This window comes from Mus pahari, chromosome 8 (assembly GCF_900095145.1).
Source record: "Mus pahari chromosome 8, PAHARI_EIJ_v1.1, whole genome shotgun sequence".
Lineage (NCBI taxonomy): Eukaryota > Metazoa > Chordata > Mammalia > Rodentia > Muridae > Mus > Mus pahari.
Window position 1 is genome coordinate 26,619,276 of NC_034597.1, and position 19,343 is coordinate 26,638,618.

At 41.0% G+C, this 19,343-nt stretch overlaps 1 protein-coding gene across 1 annotated transcript in view; it reads left to right on the forward strand.

Moving 5' to 3' along the window:
• The window catches only part of Grid1 (glutamate ionotropic receptor delta type subunit 1), a 738,391-nt gene that overhangs the window by 423,050 nt on the left and 295,998 nt on the right, over positions 1 to 19,343 (forward strand). The window contains exon 5 of the mRNA XM_029541717.1: positions 4,390 to 4,443. Coding sequence (XP_029397577.1) covers positions 4,390 to 4,443 — 54 coding nt within the window. The remainder of the gene's footprint in view (positions 1 to 4,389; positions 4,444 to 19,343) is intronic.

The following is a 19,343-nucleotide window of genomic DNA, read 5'->3' on the forward strand; positions in this document are numbered from 1 at the left end:
AAAAAAAAAAAAAAAGAGTGTTCCCAGAGGAATTTAAACAAGAAAACCTGCAGGTACATAGAGATGTGGAACAAGGAAGTGAAGGATGCCAGGTGACATAATTGTGACCTCATTCTGTAGCTGGATTCTGGAAACAGCTCAGATGACACAGAGGCATCCCCGTGTGGGAGCATAACAGCTGAGATCTGCATCTATGGCATCCTCCGTTCTTGGTTGGGATATAAATTCCCAAGTAATCATGAGTGCTGGGCATACTCTAGCAGCCTGAGTCCTGGCTGCTGGTGGTGGAGAAGGAACGCGCAGGGAGTCTGGGTAATCAAGCATCTCACTGTGCTATGAGGGGTTTTAGGCAGAGTAACGCAGCGTGGTTGGTACGCAAGTGTTGTAGGTCACAAAAATGTGCTTGGAGAGATGATCCAGATCACCCGGGAGCACACAGCAAAGGCTCCTCTACCACACTTGCATCATGATGAACGTGTTTCCATCTGCCACAGGCATATACGGGAGAAGAAGGAAGAGGTTAGCCCTTAGAAGGGAAACCAGGAATGCTGGGAACGACCCTGCCGCTTTTGGTCTGTGAGCTGGTAAGGCTCAGCCCACAGAGCTGGCAGCTCTCTGCTAATTGTGAAGGGAGGCCAGTGTGGCTTTGTTCAGTCTTCAGTAGCTGTTCCTTCTTACCACCTATGCCAGCCTCTGCATGAGATGCACCCTCTGGAAAAGGGCTGCATCCAAGTGCTATTTATCTCTGTGTGGGCAAAAGAGGCTTAACAAATTAGCTGATGCTTAATCGGTGAGGGAAAGTAGGACAGGGAGGTTGGCCAGTCATCCCGCAGTTTTCCGATCAATTCTCTCTGCTGGTACCTTCCATGCCTGAGTCTGAAACCAGGTAAGAAGAGTCCTTAGGGGAGCCGTGCTCCCACACACTCCCTAGGATCTCCTAGACATTGGCATTTGGCCATTGGCAATGCTAGCACCTCTCAGCTGCGAAATGCACCTGTACCTTCAAAGAGCCACAGTGTCTCTGGGCGAGATCTCAGTTCTCAGGGTCAAGGTGCAAGCGGAACTTGGAAAGGACTAGGGCTTTATGCAGGTGGCTGCTCTCAGTGAATTAGAACCCCCTGTACTGAGGCCAGAGCCTACCATTTGAAAAACTTTCCCAGGGGCTCCTTAACTGCAGCCTAACTTGGGAATCATTACAATGGATGTCAGCTCAGCACTGAGTTGTGCCTGTCACCCTATGGTTACCCTCTGAGCCACCACTTATTTTCAAAGCTACTGTTGACATTGACAATAATGGGGTGCTTCTGATGGCCTTACCACCTGAGACAGCCTATTTCTCCTTGCATCATTTGGAAAGGTAGAAAACTTCTCTTTCACTGTGTTGATCGTCCTTGATTACTAAAACAGCTCCTTGTAAATCTTTGCTTAGATGCTGCAAAGAGCAATTTAGGCTCCGGCCCAAGCCAGTTCTTTATTTGGTTAGACACCTACATCATCTTTCCCAGTAAGGGTTCCTTGTTACTTTAAGTGACTGTCGGCTTAAACTGTTCCCCTTCATGACTGGGATTTAGAGTGTGGTTCCTTCCATCACTGGAGTGGTGGCCCATTTAGATTAGCACCAAGAGTAGAACCAATGCCCCCCCCCCACTACCACTCTAAGCTTTTCTATAAGTCTTTAGTCTTTACTGTACTGCATTCAAATTTCATCTCTCCATTTGCCATTTTTGTTTTGAATTCAGCCTCACTGATCTGCATCTGTGGAGATTCAGTTTAGCATTCCAGCCTTTGGGAACTTAGGAGGGCTCCAAAGCTCCGTGTCATATTCTAATGAACATGATGTAACCAATGACCGTTATGGAAATGCTTAAAGGTTAGAGATTGAGTCCAGCAAGGGCCCAGCACTATGTTGACAGTACTTAGACAGTGTTCCTGCACTTTGCCCTTATCCCCTTGTCTTAGATGTCTAAAGACATCTGCGGCAGAGGAGAGAGGGCTCTAGGCTGGGTAGTCAAGGTCCTACCCTGAAGTTGTCTCCATTCAACACTGGTAATGCTGGGTCCTCAAGAGACACTGGGTCCTATAAGCTTCTCTGGAGACATCCTGGCTTTTCAGGTTTGCAGAATGGAATGGGAAGTGTCTCAAGAGATAGCACCATGGTACATAGATGCTTTTTGTCTCTCTGAGGTTCACCTCTTTCCAAGGGCATAGACCAGTTCCCCAAAGCCTCCTTGCTGGGCTGGGCAGGGATCTGTTTATTCCAGGAAATATAATGTTCATGGGGTAAGGTTCATAGAGCCAAAGGATATAGGATAGATGTGAGCAAAAGGAGGAGTGACGATGGACCTTGAGAAGACTAAAATGACCATCTTTCTATCTCTGCTTCCTGTGAACTTCTTGGGACATTTATGGTCCCCATTCTCTGAATTCCCCTCTTCTGGGTTACATAGTTTTGCACACAGGAGAGGAACAGCTGTTATATATTCTCTATACACGACACCACTAGATAAATGGTAGTGGGTAGGTTATTTCCTTCTCTTTCAGACTCCTGTACAGGTTCATCTTTTCATGGCCTGGTGGCCTCTCATTCGTAGGCTGTAGAGGTCAGTCTATGTTCTTCATCCCTGAGTGGTCCAGGAAAAGCTCTGTGCTTGTGCTTGGTGTCCTGCAGTGTTATCTGGTAAGGACTGATGGGCTAGGAGTCTCCTGGGCACTTTATGATATCTATTCTCATGATCTACTGTGTTCCCCAATCAAATCTGTTATTTCCATGGAGCACGGCCCCAACAGAGCTCTGTGCTCTGATGGTGTGGGTATCTCAGCACCACAAAAGCCCGACGCTCTGACACCTCCTTTGTTAAGAACAATTACTTCTGTACTTAACGGATAAGAAAATGTAAATCTGATATATCAGTAAGTTAGCGATGAGAATTTTTACCTGCTATGCATTTCCCTATGTGATTTTAATTAAAAACATCTGCCTGATATGCATGTGTAGATATGTATTTGCATGATATAACTGTAGAAGCTTCTGGAAGGGGCCACTTCAGACAATTTCCAGTGGAAGAATCTGGCTGAATAAATGGAGAATTTTTAGTTCATGGGCACGTTCTTTTTAAAATGAGAAAGTATTATGGAGAGATTTTTAATTAAGCGTCTTAATTTGCCTATATTTTTAAAATCAGAAGAGTAATAAAAATTACATTACCAAAATGTGTAAAAAAAAATGTAAAAAGGAAAGGAGTAAATCTGAAAGCTCTTTCCCAGGTTCATCGTTGGCTTGGCATGGGGCCTGGTGCTCAGCAAGCTCTTGGCACATGCTCACCGCGAGCATTCTTACAGGACATGCTTGTGAACCATCAATCCCTTCCAGCTCTTTCAGCCTGTTGGCTTTCCAATTCAAGGAGAGAGAAAGCATCCGTAAATACATACAAAAGAGCCAGGCATTGTGGTGCATGTGTGTAATCTCAGACCTTAGGAGTAGGAAGCTGGAGGATCAGGAGTTCGGCCTGGGGTGCACAGTGGGTTTAAGACACCTTTGCTCTATTGAAGACCTGTTCTTATATAAAAGGCAAAACCCAAAAAGTACACAAGCAAACAAGTTTAAAGTATGCAAACAAAACAAGGATTTTTTCTCTGCCACTGCCTACCACTTATTCACATATAAGTTATGGTATTGAACGCCAACTATATGTTGCTGCAGAGCCAAGTTCTGAGACACAGCTCTCTCCTGAGAGATGTAGATCTTTATCTTGTAAGGTCCCCACCTAACCTGGCAGAAAAAATAGACAGTAAGAAGTAATAATCTGGTAGCCATTTACACACAAAAAAGGCAAGCACTGTGACAAAGTGGTGTGGAGAGAAATGTGGAAACAGGCCCCTCCTCTGTAACCGGAAAGAATCCAGCTCCATAGGTCCTAAAACTTGAATGAAAGCAGCACCACAGCTGGGGCAGTGTTTTCTATTTTTCTGGTGTTGCTCAGCATAGATAGCTAGGTGAACTGCCATAAATCCAATGCTAGTTTCCTCACTCTGTAGTTTTGTGTAATGATGAATCTCATTCTGTAGTTTTGTGTAATGATGAATGCTACCTTTAAGGGCTCCTTTGGAAAGGAATTTAAGGCTTTCTTGGGGAAGGGAGGCTATTCCTGTACCTGTGGCTATGGCACCTGCAGGTGTAGGACCTCTAACCTTGCTCTAGGCTGGTGAGGAGAATATGGTATCTCCAGTCATCAAGGCATCCAGAGTGGGCTCCAGGGGGTTGGCATGTTTTGTGAGGAATAATTTCTGAAAAAGAAATGGTATTTATAAAAACTTACCTCATCAATGATCCTGTGTGTCTGCTAGCTTCTGCATTGCTCCTGTTCATGTATATTCTTTTTCTCTTTGCAGGCTGTGGAGACCAACTTGGCTTCCAAGGACAGCCACTGGGTCTTTGTGAATGAGGTAAGAGCCCCAGAATGGTGATGACCCCTGTCCCATGGGAAAGCTCAGAGCAAGGCTTTCCCAAACCTGACTTTGGGAGCTGAAATGGATCCTGGAGTTCCATTTTTGTCAAGGCGAGAGGTCAGAGAACTGGACTTGGCCTGCCAAGAGGATTACCTGGAGGAGATGGGATCTAGCAGAGGAGTCCAGAGCCGAGTCTATGAGGCTGTCAAAAGTCAGAGAAGTGGTTTCAGACTTTCCATAAAGAGGATGAGGTGAGGCAGATAGTCAGTTAGGAGCCAGGGCCTGGGAGCATAGATCAGGCTATAAAATAAATACAGATGACAGGACAAAGGAATTAGGAAAGAATAGAGGTCCTGTGTCACGCAGAATATTACAGGTATGTGAGAGTATTATGTGAGTGTGTCTGAGTGTGAGCAGGAGTGTATGCATTTCTAAGAGTGTGCATTCGTGAAAATGTAATGGTTTAAATGTGTGCACAGACATATGTGTGAGGAGCTTTCTGCCTGAGAGTATGTGGTACAGGAATAACTGAGTATATGTCTGAATTGTGTGCATATGAGTATTAATATATGTCTATATTCATGAGAGTGTGTATGTACAAATGTCTATATGTACAGTTGTGTATTGTGAGAGTATGTGTAGGTTTGTGAATGTGGATATGTGAGTGTACATTTGTGAATATATGAGTATGTATGTGTGAGTTGTTTGTACATGTGATTTAGTTTGGATGTGTGTGAACTGCATTCTATGTGTGAATATGTGAATTGTATATGTATGTAAATATATGCATATGAGTGTGTATGTATTTAAAATGCACATTAGTATAGTTGGAAGGCTGTATGTGTAAGAATAATACATGTGCATGTTTATATGCACGTGAGGGTACAGATGCATGTATGTATGTATGTGTAAATATGTGAGAATATGTGCTTATAATTATGATATTTGTACATCCATGTAAGTGTATAGGTATATTTGAGTGTGTGTGTATGTGTATTTGTGTGTGGTCTGTGGGTATGTAATGCACTCATCCAAAAAGGTTAGTAGGAAGTGCCTTTAGGTCTGGCCACCCCACTGGTTTGGCCTCAGGGGTGAATGGGATGTCATTCTTCAGAAATACCACCCGCCAGCCTCTGCTGAAGCTGTGGCACAGGGTGACCTATTGTCACATGGTCCCAGCTTTTCTGAAGAGCCCTCTGCCCACATGCTCTTTCAGGAAGCAGAGTCCAGGCAGCCTGCGCGACCTCCACACGCGGTTTCGATGAAAGCAGACATGGAAGTGTTTCTTGGTTTTGCCGTCAGTGGAGGATGCAGCCTTTAGCTGCTACTAAATTAGCTGATCAATTTCTAATGCTTTCATTCTGGAGGATCCAGGGTTTATTATGTGGGTAATTTCTTCTCTTATGATGTGTATTTCTTCATTAGTGCAGTGCTACTATGGCTGAGGCCCATTTTGCATAGCTGATGTTAATAATGGCACAGGTAGTATCACATGCTAACGGCTTGTTAGGCCCACTGCTGATGGTTTCCTCTATGGATTCTTACCTTATGAGTTCCACATCTACAAGGGCCAGCCAGGGACATGCAGTCGCAGTGCATTTCCCTTAGGGCAGTTCCATGACCGTCCAGGTAATTAGAAGGGGGAGGTGACCACCCCACCCTGCTCTTCAGAACCTGCTTGAGGTTTCATTGATCCTCAGCAAGTTTTGATTCTCAGAGCTTTGCTGCTTCTCTGCAGGCTCTTCAAAGCCCCATGTCCTTTGTTCCAGTGAAAGGAAGCGTTCCATGTGTCCCTGAAGTCAAATGTCTGGTGCTGGTTTTGTGCTTTTTGATGACTCCGCTGCAGTGAATAGCCAGTGCTTCTCTGTAGCCAGGCTTCAGAAACCAGCCTGTTTTACATTTTAAAGACTCCTGCTTCCCTCTTCTGCATCCCCACCATCCCTAGGATGCTCTGTCTCTCCAGCCTGACTCCCTCTCCAGGGCCAATCTTAACTTCAGACACCACAGGTTTGGGGGTACTTCCCACTCTTAAGCATCCAGGTATTTTGGAGGAAGCTTGAACCCAAAGCTTAGAGTGACCAGGAGACAGGTATAGAATGGGGCACTGTAGAGCCAACATAGATCAGCCACAGGAGCAGGTCTCTGCCTCTGCCGTACCACAGAGAACACATACTCACCTTGGCTGACCAGAAAGAACAAATAGGCCTAAGAATCCTAATGTAGCCGTGTCTTTCTTCAGAAGTGGGGGGATTTGGAGAGACCCTGCTCCCTTCTGTCTTGCTTCTTTTTCTAGGAAGCCTCTTTTTCTTGAAAGGCACAGGGCAACATGCCCCATTCCTGATCACTTGGACATGACCAGTGCTTGTCAGTCACTTTACCCTTGCTGAGCCCATTACTGGTCACCGGCAGCTCCGCTGACAGTTCTCACCATCCCTCTTTTACAGACAGGGCGATAGAAGTTGCAGGTGTTGAATCAGTTTCTTACAGTCAGACAGACGTTATATGTTGTTGGTGGGATTCTTTTACCCATATATATATATATATATATATATATATATATATATATATATATACACATTTTTGCCAGTGTGGGTATGGACAGGTGTGTGTGTGTGTGTGTGTGTGTGTGTGTGTGTGTGTGTGTGTGTGTNGTGTGTGTGTGTGTGTGTGTGTGTGTGTGTGTGTGTGTGTGTGTGTAAGCCTGAAGTCGATGTTGGGCATAAACCACAATTGCTCTTCCACCTTATTCACTGAGCAAGAATCACTCAGTCGCACCCAGAGCTCTCTGATGTGGCCTGTCTAGTCAGCTTGCTCTAGGAATCCTCTTTCTGCCTTCGGAGGCAGGAACTACAAAGTGGGCTTCCATGACCACCCAGACTTTATGTGGTTTTCTAGGGAATCTAAACTCACGCTTGCACGGCAGGTGCTTTGATCTCTGGACCAGCTCCACACTCCTGCTGGAGAATTCTTTATGAATATCAGCTAGCTCTAAAGCTCAGTCTGTCAGTGACATCATGGGGCTAATGGCTTTGGCAAAGATCCAGCACTTGTAGTCAGAATCTTCCGAAAAGCCAATCAGCAGGGCTCATGTATACATGACAGTGGGGACGCTCTTTGGCTGACCTTTAGCCCCAGCATATGGCCATTCTTGAAGACTTCACTCCAAAGGTAGAGATTCTGATAAAGTCCTGACCCCAAGTCCCGATGTAGCATATGGTTAATGACAGAGATGCTCTCTAAATGACATGTCAGTTTAGCTACAGGGCCAGCCACATTGAGAGTGTTATTTCCTGTTTAAGTGTGGTCCCAAAGTGAGGCAAAAGCTCTATTCTTCTTGCAGTGTTGTACCATTTTAAGCACTGCAGAATTCAAGCTAATCAAACATAGAGCCACAAATAGTTGCTGTTCTTTGGATTGTATGGAGTAACTAGTAATAAAATAAGGGAAAATAATTAAAGAATCAAGGGATCAGTCATTTGATAAAGACTTACCAATCTCAACTTGTGTGTGTGTGTTCAGGTCATGTGTCTACAAGAAAATGTGCACATTTGTGAATGTATATGTGAAGGCCAGAGGCCAATATCACGGGTTGACTCTCAAAATCCATCCATCTTGATTCTCTCTCTCTTTTTTTTTTTTTTTTTTCTTTTTGGAGGCAGGGTTTTGTGTTAGCTTGGAGGTCACTGTGCTAGGCTGCCTGGGCAGTGAGCCCTAGGAATCCATTTGTCTCCACCTCCCCAGAGCTGGGATTACAAGTATGCCACCATTTTTCTATATTTGATTGCTTTATGTATTTTTCTTGATTCAGGATAAGCATTCAAAGCCACATGTTTTTGTTTGTATTCTTCGTGTGGCAGTTTTCTTAATTACATCTACTTGTTCGCTAGTGAGTTTTGTTGTCTATTATCAACCTTTTTCTTGTTGTTATTTGGATTTGCTTTTGAGAAGAGACAAATGGCTTCTGAATTTGTGGACCTCTCTGGGAGATTCAGTGACTCTCTGGGTTCTACTGTGAGACACTGGCAAACAGATACAGTTTTGTTATAAGGTATATTTTTAATTGATTGATTAAGTCATAAGAACATGTGAGAAGAAATGAACCATTAGATGAGCAAACTGTGAGCTCCTTGAGGACATGGCCATAGCTGGCTCATCAATGAGTCAAAAATAGATTGGTGAAAGGCTGGGCTGAAGGTAGATCGATCTAGACAGTGACAAACAAATTGCATTGATGAGCACTTCACAGTCAGTATCAGAGGAAGAAAGCAATAATTAAAGAGCCGAGCCTCAGAGATGGAGTTGTTAGTTCATGTTACTTGATATTGGATGGCCTCTGGAGCCTCTGTCAGCTGGAGTGAGAGCCCTCTATTTGACTCCATCACACTCCAAGTGAGAGGTCTTCATGGCTTGTCCACTGACATATGGTGTCTTTAGCGCTGCTTAGACTCTACAAAGAGGATGGTGCCTTCCCATAAAGACACACCCAAGAAGGAAACATGTACTCTGTGGTCTGTCCTCTTGGGAACTTTCTGCAGCAAATTGTATGGATTGTGTAGCATTACCGTCGGACTTCTGAAGGGTCCCCGTGTGATAGGGCTGGTGACTTTTCAATCCGACGCTTGACAGCAGATGTCTTTGGACACATTGCTCCTGACGTACATCCATTACACACTTGGACGGACATGCTTAAAGATGTTAAATAAACACCGTAGATGCACATGTTACTTGAGCTCAGTGATGGTGGGTGGTCGGTACCCAGAAAAAGGTAGGGTTTTAGGAGCAGGGAGGCCTAGTTAGCAGGCCCTCAACAGTACTCTCCCATTGTAGCACGCACCAGTAACTGTCTTGGCCTTGTTCATTCTAAATCTTGTTCTTAAGGCTCTAGGCTCAGAGCCCTAGCTGTTTTTCTGATGCTTCTCCCTCCTGCCACAGACAACAGTGGGAGCCTACTTCTCATCTGAAGATCAGCATGACCGTCTCAGAACTCCTTGTCCTTCCCAAACCTGTTTCTTGCAAGCTGTCCTCACACAGCATGCCATGCTCGGGATGACTCCAGCAGTAGGGCTTATCTCCCTTTATGCTGACAGCATAGCCTGCAGCAGGATGATTCTACCTCACCTTGCCATCATTTTTTATTTCTTTCCATTATTCCATTGTGCCATGTCTCATGTCTATAGGGGAAATGGTGACTCCTGTTATTTCTGCTTCCTGGTTGTAGGCCTTCCCTAAGACTTTTCTGTCTTCTGTCCCCTTCCCAATCTCTTACCATGCTGAATTCCTTACAGAGCTCTCTGCACTGTTAGCAATTGATTTACACACCACTTCCTAACAGCCTGAGCATGCGGGCCGGGCCTGAATCTCATTCCTACCGTTTCTGGAACTGCTAGTGTGAAGGGTTCACCTGAGGAGTCATTTCCTGTTAAGCCTCCTCCCTGCTTCTGCTTGCTTCCTTCGACTTTTATTGTCTGATTGCCTAGGGGAGAAAGAGGCATTGACAAAAATCCAGTCTTCCGTGGCCTAGAGAACTATGATGCTCTCGGCTTTGTGAGCTACAGCTATCAGATCCTCTTGTTACATTGTACCTATGTTTCCTTAGCATGCAGTATTAGGGGAAAACACTGTTTCATCAGCCTACCATCAAAGCTCCACTTGTCTTGGGTGGAGTCTCTGGCAGGCAGTGGAGTAGTCAGGGAAAGCATTGGTAAAAGTTCCTGCAGAAACTCCAGTTCATAAACTGGGCAGCTTTGTGGGAATCGGTCCTGTGATCAAATGGTGGGTAACTTGAGAGTTAAATAGTGTGGCCAGGCAATTGGGAGGCAGAGGCAGAAGCAGGTGAATCTCTCTTTGAGGACCAGCCTGGTCTACAGGGTGAGTTCAAGGCTAGCTAAGGTTTCATATTGAGACCCTGTCTATAAACAAACAAACGAACAAACAAACAAAGTAAAAGAATTAGAAATAGCCATATCCTTCAGGTTTTCTGAGGCCAGTGCACATCATACCTTTCCAAATACAATATAGTGAACACTGTCTGCCCTATGTACTTGATCTCACCAAAAATCTTATGTGCTTTTGATCTCCACATGCTCACCTTCACTGGAGCAGGATATGTGAGGGTGCTACAGCAACAGTCTTGAGAGGAAGTCCCGTCGATGGGGCTTCTTCAACTAGCCCTTAAGCAGATTCTACACTCAGGCAGATGTCACACCAGCTTGTGGACCTCTTCGGTGCTCTCTCCCTGGAATATTGTCTACACTTTTTCCTCAAGCCCCTCCCCATTGAATTCCTTTCACTGGTAGCTGACCAATGTGAGGGTCTCTGGAGCAGTAGAGAAAAACTCTACCCACAGTCCAAGAGGCATCATCAGACTTTCAAGCCTTCCCTACTCAGAACCTATAGAGAGGGTCAAGGCATTAATATGAGATTAGGTTATACTTGGTTACTATGGAAAAAGATGCTAAAACTAAGTGAAGAAAAAAAACCAAAAGCACACACCAAAGCAGAGCCCAGAAAGTCAGAGCACACAAAAGCAGTCTCCCACATTTAAGAAATCTCTGTTGAGGACGCACAGAGAAGAGGGTTATGCTTATCTTCTCTTTCATTCGGAAGATTTTAATTCTGTTTGGACATTAAGTCCCTGGACTATTTGCCATCTTTAATTTTAATTCCATGTTTCTTAAAACCAATCTATTTTTTTTTGTAATTTATTCACTTGTTTCATTCCATAGCTGCATTGAGAAGTCTTTGAGAACACACACCACGTCGTACCTATCTCTGTGAGCCTACCTCAGAATCCCAGAATGAAGAATAGGTGTTGTCATTTATCAGGCAGTAGCTGGAACCTAGAGCTCATTTATTACATTTGTTAATTTTGTATGTGAATGTGTGTTTGTCTCACAGTGTGCACACAGAGGTCAGACAACAATTTGTAATACTCAGTTCTTCCTCTGTAGGGACAGGGGATCCAACTTAAGTCACTAGGCTTGGTGATAAGGCCTTTACCCACTAAGCCATATCACTGGCTGAATACTGTTTTGATTATCACTTCCATTCTTTATTAAAAATTGACAGTGTTAGTTGATCTCTGACATACAACAAATGGATATATTTAAGTGTACATAGTGAGATTGATATATGTATACATTCATAAGTCAAAATTTCAATGAAGATGGTAAACATGATTACCACACACAGTGTCCTTATATCCCTTTGTATTCTACCCCACTTCTCTCTGACCTTTATAACTCCTTAGGAAACTGCTGATCTGTTCTTGACACTATACTGGTTAATTTTATTGTGGAGTGACATAATAAAAAGTTATGAGTAATGAGGGAACCTCAGATGTAAAGTTGCCTCTATCACATTGGCTGATGGCCACATGTGTGAGAGATTGTCTTGGTTGAGGATAAGTATAGGGGAACTGAGCCCACATGGGCAATAGCATTTCTTATCAGGTTGTCCCTGGCTGTCTAAGAAAATTAGCTGAACATATGTCAGTGAGCAAGCCAGAAAATGATTTGTATAAACTGAATACTTTAGTATATATTCTTCATTTTCTTTTGTATGACTTTATTCAAGCATAGGTATTTTAAAAATATAAATAATTTGTTTCCTGAGGAGGAATATTCAATAGTATCAGTAAGTCACACTCATAGATGGATACTTCAAGTCTGGACGTTTAGCTAGTACATATAGTGCTATTAGGGAATGACTTGGTCACTCTTCTATTGCTGTAAAGATACACAATGAATGAGACAACTATTATAAAAGAAAACATATAATTGGATTTCTTACAGTTTCAGAGGTTTATAATATTATTATCATGCCAGGAAGCATTGTGGCATCTAGGCAGACATGAAAGCAGTAAAAAGAACTACATCATGATTTGGAGAGAGAGAAGGGGGGAGGGAGGGAGGGAGGGAGGGAGGAGAGAGAGAGAGAGAGAGAGAGAGAGAGAGAGAGAGAGAGAGAGAGAATGAATATGAAGTTGGCATGGGCTTTTGAGCCAACCCCCAGTGACACATTTTCTTCCAGAAGGTCAACCTCCTAATCCTTCTAATCCTTTCAAATAGTGCTACTCCCTGGTGACTAAACATTCAAATATATGAACCTGCAGAGCTATATATTCTCATTCAAATCACCACATTCCACTACCTGGCCCCCATAGGCTTGTAGTCATTTCAGAGTGCAAAATGCATTTAGTTCAACTTCAAAAGTCCCCATAGTCACTCACAGCCAAGGTTCAAACTCTCTTCTGAGACTCATGACATTCTGTAAGTCCCATAAAAGTAAAAATGAGAAAAGCAGATCTATACTTCAAATACATAATGGCACAGAATATATGTTACATTACCAGTTCATCACCTTTCTGTTCTTAATGGCTTCCTTCACTGCTTAATCTTTTCTTCAATTTGTTTGTAAAACTTGGAAGCTTAGCTGTGTGAGGTCTTGTCCTGAGTCACCACTCCCTTTATTCCATTTAGCATAGTCTTTTCTTTAAACTTCTTACTTCCCTGAGCATGGACTTTAGCTCCATTACACTTCTTGGTGTTCCTGGTGTTCCTTTTTCTCTTCAAACTATACATTTTGTATTTTTCCTTGCTCAGCTTGCTCCTTTTCATTATAGTTATGCAAAAGAGTAACCACTAATAACCACATGACCTGCTCAATATTAGGCTGTCTTGAAATCTCCTCTGCCAGTTCCATTAATCTAAAAGTTTTCACTTTAGCTTCAGGTAGATTTTTAGGACAAGGACAATAAGTAGCCACATTCTTTGCCTAAATGTCATAAAAACGGCCTTTAGGTCATTTACTGATACTTTTCCCCTCAGAAACTTCTTGAGATGGGCTCTCACAGTCCACATTGCCCTTAATACCATTGTATTCCATGTTCCTACTAGGATGACCCTTTAATCTTCACTTAAAGATTCTAGCCACTTTTCTAAAGTTCCAAAGTCTTCCATGTTCCTTTAATAGCACGGTTAGGTCTGCCATAGTAATACCCCACTCCCTGGTACCAACCTCTGTCTATTGCAGTGAAAACGCACAATGACCAGGGCTGTTGTTACAAGAGAAAGCATTTAATTGGGGGCTTCCTTACAGTTTCAGAGGTTTAGTCCATCATCATCATGGCAGGAAGCGTGACAGTATACAGGCAGATGCTGGAGCGTTAGTTGAGGGTTAGATCGTTATCAGAGAAAGTCTGGTTCTGGTATGTGTGTGTGTGTGTGTGTGTGTGTGTGTGTGTGTGTGTGTGTGTGTATGTGTGTGTTTGAAACCTGAAAGTCTACTCCCAGTGATGCACTCTCTCCAACAAGGCCACACCTTCTAATCTTTAATAGTTACATTCCCAAATGACTAAATAATAATATTTTAATAATATTTAATAATATTAAAAATATATGAGGCTGTGGGCCATTATTAGTCAAACTACCATAGAGATGTACATAATAGGTCTTTGCATGGATATATGTTCTTATTTTATAGGGAGGCACATTCTTAAAATTTAGTTGTTATAGGTGACATCTGATGGTTCTCATTGCAGTAGTTTAAGTTTTAATTTCCCTGAGGACTGATGATATTGAGTATCTTGTTTTTCCCCTTCCCATCCTTCCTGCCTTCCTGCACTTTCTCCCTTCCTGCTTCTTTAGCTCCTCTTCTTCCCCCTTTGGTGATGGTAGAAGCCAGGGTCTTGTATATGCTAGACATAAATTCTAGTGCTGAGCTATCTCTTCAAGTGCACATCTATAGATCTGCCCAAGTAAATTATTTGCTTAAACATTTTGCTTGTATTTGTTGAATTATATCTTTTAAATGAGTTTTGAAAGTTTCTTACATTTTTATGCAAAATCCTTTACTGAATAAATACTTTGCAAATATTTCCTGCTAGTCTGTGGCTTGATTTTTCATTATAATACTGTCTTTATGAATGACAGACCTTTTTATGTTGATGAAGTACAACTTGTCAATTTATTCTTTTGTGGATTGTGCTTTTAACGTAGTAACTGAAAATTTTCTTAACATTCTACTCTAGTCAGTTCTGATTTTTTCTATCTTTATGCCAATTGCTCATTCTTTGACTTATAATTACTTTATAGTAAAATTTAAAATCACATTTTTAGACTTCTATCTTCTTTTTAAAAGATGTTTTAGCTACATTAGGCCATTAGAATTTTTTATATGAAGTTTAGAATTAGCGTGTTACTGATTGAATTTGTCACTAATACAAAAAATGATGTCTGGGTTTCCATGTGTGATTGCATTTAATCTACAATAGAATTCAGAGAGAATTGCCATCTCAATAGAATTGAGTCTTCCATCCTGGATGTATTTCTCTCCACTTAATTAAGTTTTTTTTATTATTATTATTTTCTTTATTTACATTTCAAATGCTATCCCGAAAGTTCCCTATCCCCCCCCCCCCGCCCCTGCTCCCCTACCCACCGACTCCCACTACTTGGCCCTGGCCTTCCCCTGTGCTGGGTCATTTAAAGTTTGCAAGACCAAGGGGCCTCTCTTCCCAATGATGGCCGATTAGGCCATCTTCTGCTACATATGCAGCTAGAGACACAATTAAGCTGTTTTAAAATCTTCTGAACAATAGTTTATTGTTTGCAGTGTTCAGATCATTAATATTTTTGTTGAATTTTTAATGTCAATATTTTATATTGTTGATCAATACCATTGTAAATGGTACTTAAAAAAACTTCAATGTCTAATTGTTCATTGATAATATGTAGAAATAAAAATTTAGCATTGTGTACTGATCCTTGTATCTTGGGATACTAACATTGATACATTTAATAATTATAGCACCTTTATATACATTCTGTGACAGTTTTCTGCATTGACTGGTGGTTTGGAAATGCAACAACTTTAACTCTTCCCCTATGTTCGGATACATTGTGTTTCTTTATCTTTCTTAATTGTGTTGATCATCACCTCCAGTACAAAGTGTGGTGCTAAAATAATGCATCATTTTCTGGGTCTTGATACTGAGAAGAAATGCAGTGCTGTACTATTAATTGTCATGTCAGAAGCAAGTTGTTCATCAGTCCAAGAACTTCTCTGTTTCTGGCTTGCTGAGTTTTGGAAGAATTCATGCTGGATTTTGCATACTGTTCCTACTATATGTATTGAGATGATTATGCAATTTTTAGTTTGGTAATATACTGAAGCACATAAACTGATTTTCTAATTTAAATTAACCCCAAGATGAGACTTACTAGTTATAATATATTATCTTTTGTATTATATTTCAAATTTCATTTGAGAAAAGTTTGATTAGAAAATGTCTCCTGTGTTCATAAGGTATTTCAGTTGGTTCTTCTTCCCTCTAATGTATTTCTTTTGTTTTAATATTGCAATAATGATGTCTTCAGAATGTGAGGAGAGAAGTGTTCAATCCTAGATAATTTTGTGGAGCCTTTTTCTCGGTGTGGCTGCTAGGCTTTGTTTATGATGCCAGTAACTTACAGTTTACATTGTTACAGTGTCATAGCAACATATTACTCCTCTTTGGCAGCCTTAGAGCTTGATTGAGTTTTGGCAATTTGGGTTACTCAGAGAATTCCCCCAAATTTCACAGAAGTTGTCAAACTTATAAGTATACAGTTGATGTTTCAGTATTGTTTGTTTGTTTTTCACATTGGTTGAATCTTTAGACATGAGAGCTCTTTTATTTTTCATATTTATTGCGTGGGCTTCTTTCGTGTTTCTCTAGATCTTTCTCGTTAATTGGTGTTAATTGATTTCAAACATCAGTTTAATGGTTTTTTCTGTTTCCTTTGATATTTCCTGTGTTCATAAATGATTTACTGTTTAGCTCTCCCTGCCTTCTCCCCTCCCTCCTTCCCATCCTCTTGCTTCTCTTCCTTTCTTTTGCTTCTTTCTGCTCTTGTCTTTATTGCTTCTTTTCTGCTTACTTTGGAATCCTTTGCTTCTCTTTCTTTCAGTTCTACAGGTGAAGATGAGGTGGAGTTCCAGCTTGTCTTTAGTTTCCTAGTTCCCATTCAGTGACCTAGTGTCATCAGCTACACTTTGATGTATTATATTTCATTATTAAGCTCAAAATACCTTCTATATTGGTTTCTTCTTTGACCCATAGATTATTGAGGAGTGTGTTATTTTGTTCGAATTTGGGGGGATTTTTTCAGTGATCATTCTGGTATCCATTTCTAATTTAATTCTGGCATAGTCAGAGAACATAGTTCTTAGTATTGTGATCCTTTTAAATTTAGTGAGACTGATTTATGGTTCAGTGTATTGCCTTTTTCTGTGGTTTATGCTTCAGGAGAGTTGAAACAAATTATAACCTGGTGTTGCATTCAACAGTCTATACATGTGAATCAAGTTAATTTGGTTGATAGTTTCACTCATCCCTTCAGTATCTTTGATGATATCTTTGTGCATTTGCTCTATTATTGAGAGACTTATTAAAATGCTCAGTGATAATTGTTTTTTATTCCATTGTGCAGTTTTATCAGTTGTTGCATAATATATTTTGAAGCCTTCTTACTAGAGCATAAACATTTAGATTTTCTTGATGAAATTGATCCTAAATCATTATTAAATGACTTCCTTTGTTCTCTCCTCTGAGTTATACTTCGCTTGCTATTAGAACAGCCATTCAGTAAGACTTGAAATATGAAATTATTCCTTCATCCATGGACTTCAAATGGATGTTGTGTCAGCAGGCATGGAAAAAACATTAATCTCATTGCATATCTCCAGCAAGGCTCATGGGTGACATTGTCAATGACAGTGGTGTTTTAAAAGGAATTTTTTCTTGAAGTAGTTCTGAATTATCTAAATAAGCAGTTAAAACAAGCCAACAGGCCATTTGCCATATGATTCACATTCTTACATACATACATACATACATACAAAAAAAATGAAATCAATAAACCCCAAAGACATATACAACACCATGTTTTGTTTTATACTACTAAAAATGGCAAAGATATTAAAATAACCTAGGTGCATATGATTATTATTAGTCTAAAGGAAAAACATTGAATTCTGGGGCCTTGGGATGGCTTGACATATAAAGGCTTGCCTCCAAGAATGACAACTTGATATTAATCTTCAGTGTCTACATGGTAGAAGGAGAGGATCAACTGCTGTGGCTTGTTTTCTAACCACCTCAGATGTGCCATAGTGTTTGCACGCCCCCTCCATCCCCCCACACAAATGAATACAGGTAATAATTAAAAGAATAGGTTTCTCTCATTTGTAGATAATGGACACACCTGGGAGACATTTTGTTAAGTGACATACAATGTCACATCTATTTGAAGTAGAATGGTAATTACCAAATCCAGGAAGTGTCAGGTGTGGCAGAAAAGAAAAAAAAATTGGACAATTGATACCAAAATACTGTTTGAGAGAAGTAAGTTGTGCTGTGCTGTAGACAGAAGGGATGTTCACAAGTACCTATTATTATTTTATGATAATGCAGAAGAGAGGGCTATAAAAACTTCAACAGAAAGAGATGATAAGTAGAGGGGGAATATTGATTATTCATGTTGTTTTATGTGTCTACACATCATATTTTACAACTATTGCAAGTTAATCAAAAACTACAATTGAGCTACAACACAACAGAAACAATGTGCTGTAAGCAAATCTGTTTATTTTGGTGTTTTTGCTGTTTTACTTGTGGAGTGCTGGCAGAGTAGATATAGTGTAATTCTTATGGATGCTTGGATTTCTTTTTAATGATACATGAGGATGTATCTTAACTTCAAGTTGCCATGTGCATTAGCCCTTAATATAAAGCAGCTTGTCCTGTGATGCCTTGAAGGCAGACACCAAGCCCCCTCCAGCTAAAATGCTTGGATGGCATCTTTCTCCAGCAGGAAGTAGTTCTGTCTGCATTGAAAATCTGTTGCTCAGAGTAGACACCATCATCAAGTATCTGTGTTTTACATTTAACTTGCTGTAGCTTCTATAACGATGCCTGTTCCCTCGTTTTGCATGTTCATGTTACAGAGATGGCTTCTCTCCTTAAACCCCACGAGCTAATCTCTGCTTCTGGTTTTTCTTTTGGAACTTCCTTCTCCATCTGATGTATCATAGGACGGAGGAGAGTAACCACCCGGTTCTCAGGAGGCTTTGTCTTAAGTGGATGTTGGTCTGATCTTGAATGCATACCAGTCAACTTTCTCTGTGTCACCAATAAATCTCATATTGAATTGCTCTTTTAATTGCAAAAATTTACAATGTAGCTGTTTGGCATAAGAGACCTAGCTTTCAGCCTAACCTGGTCTTCTGTATGCCATTTATTCTTTATGCTAATCAGTTCAAACTTTTGATTTAAAATGAGAGATATGTAATTCTTTCTTTTATTTAAATATTTAAAAGTCCTTGTGCTGTTATTAACTGGTCTATTTTCAGTATTTCTGTGGCCTAAGGAGAGGGTCACAGAAAATCGGTGGAATAGTCACTTACTAAGTTTGACATCTTATAAGGTTAATGATACCACGGTGTGGAATACCAATGCATGGAAGGCAAGCAAGGAAACTTTAATCCCCATGATCTCCTTTAAGGTCTGTTATACCATCTCATATATAGTATAAACATATGAAGATTGTATACTTCCTGTATTCTTCCCCAGTCTCTACGTAATGTTGTCTAAATTACTAACTTTGTGTATGTTACATATATCAAAATATATTATTGTTGCATTTACTCCAACAACTTTAAAATGGTTAGAAATCACAGGAAAAATATTACACACTTTCTGGTGTTGCTACCATCTCTGGGGCCTTACCTCTATGCAGCTCTGTATTTAGAGATGGCCTCATTTTCCTTCTGCCTTAGAACTGTTTAGTAAGGCAGCTGGGCTGATACTGGGAGCCCTCAGCGTTTGGTGTGTTTAATTTAACGTTTTTTATGTT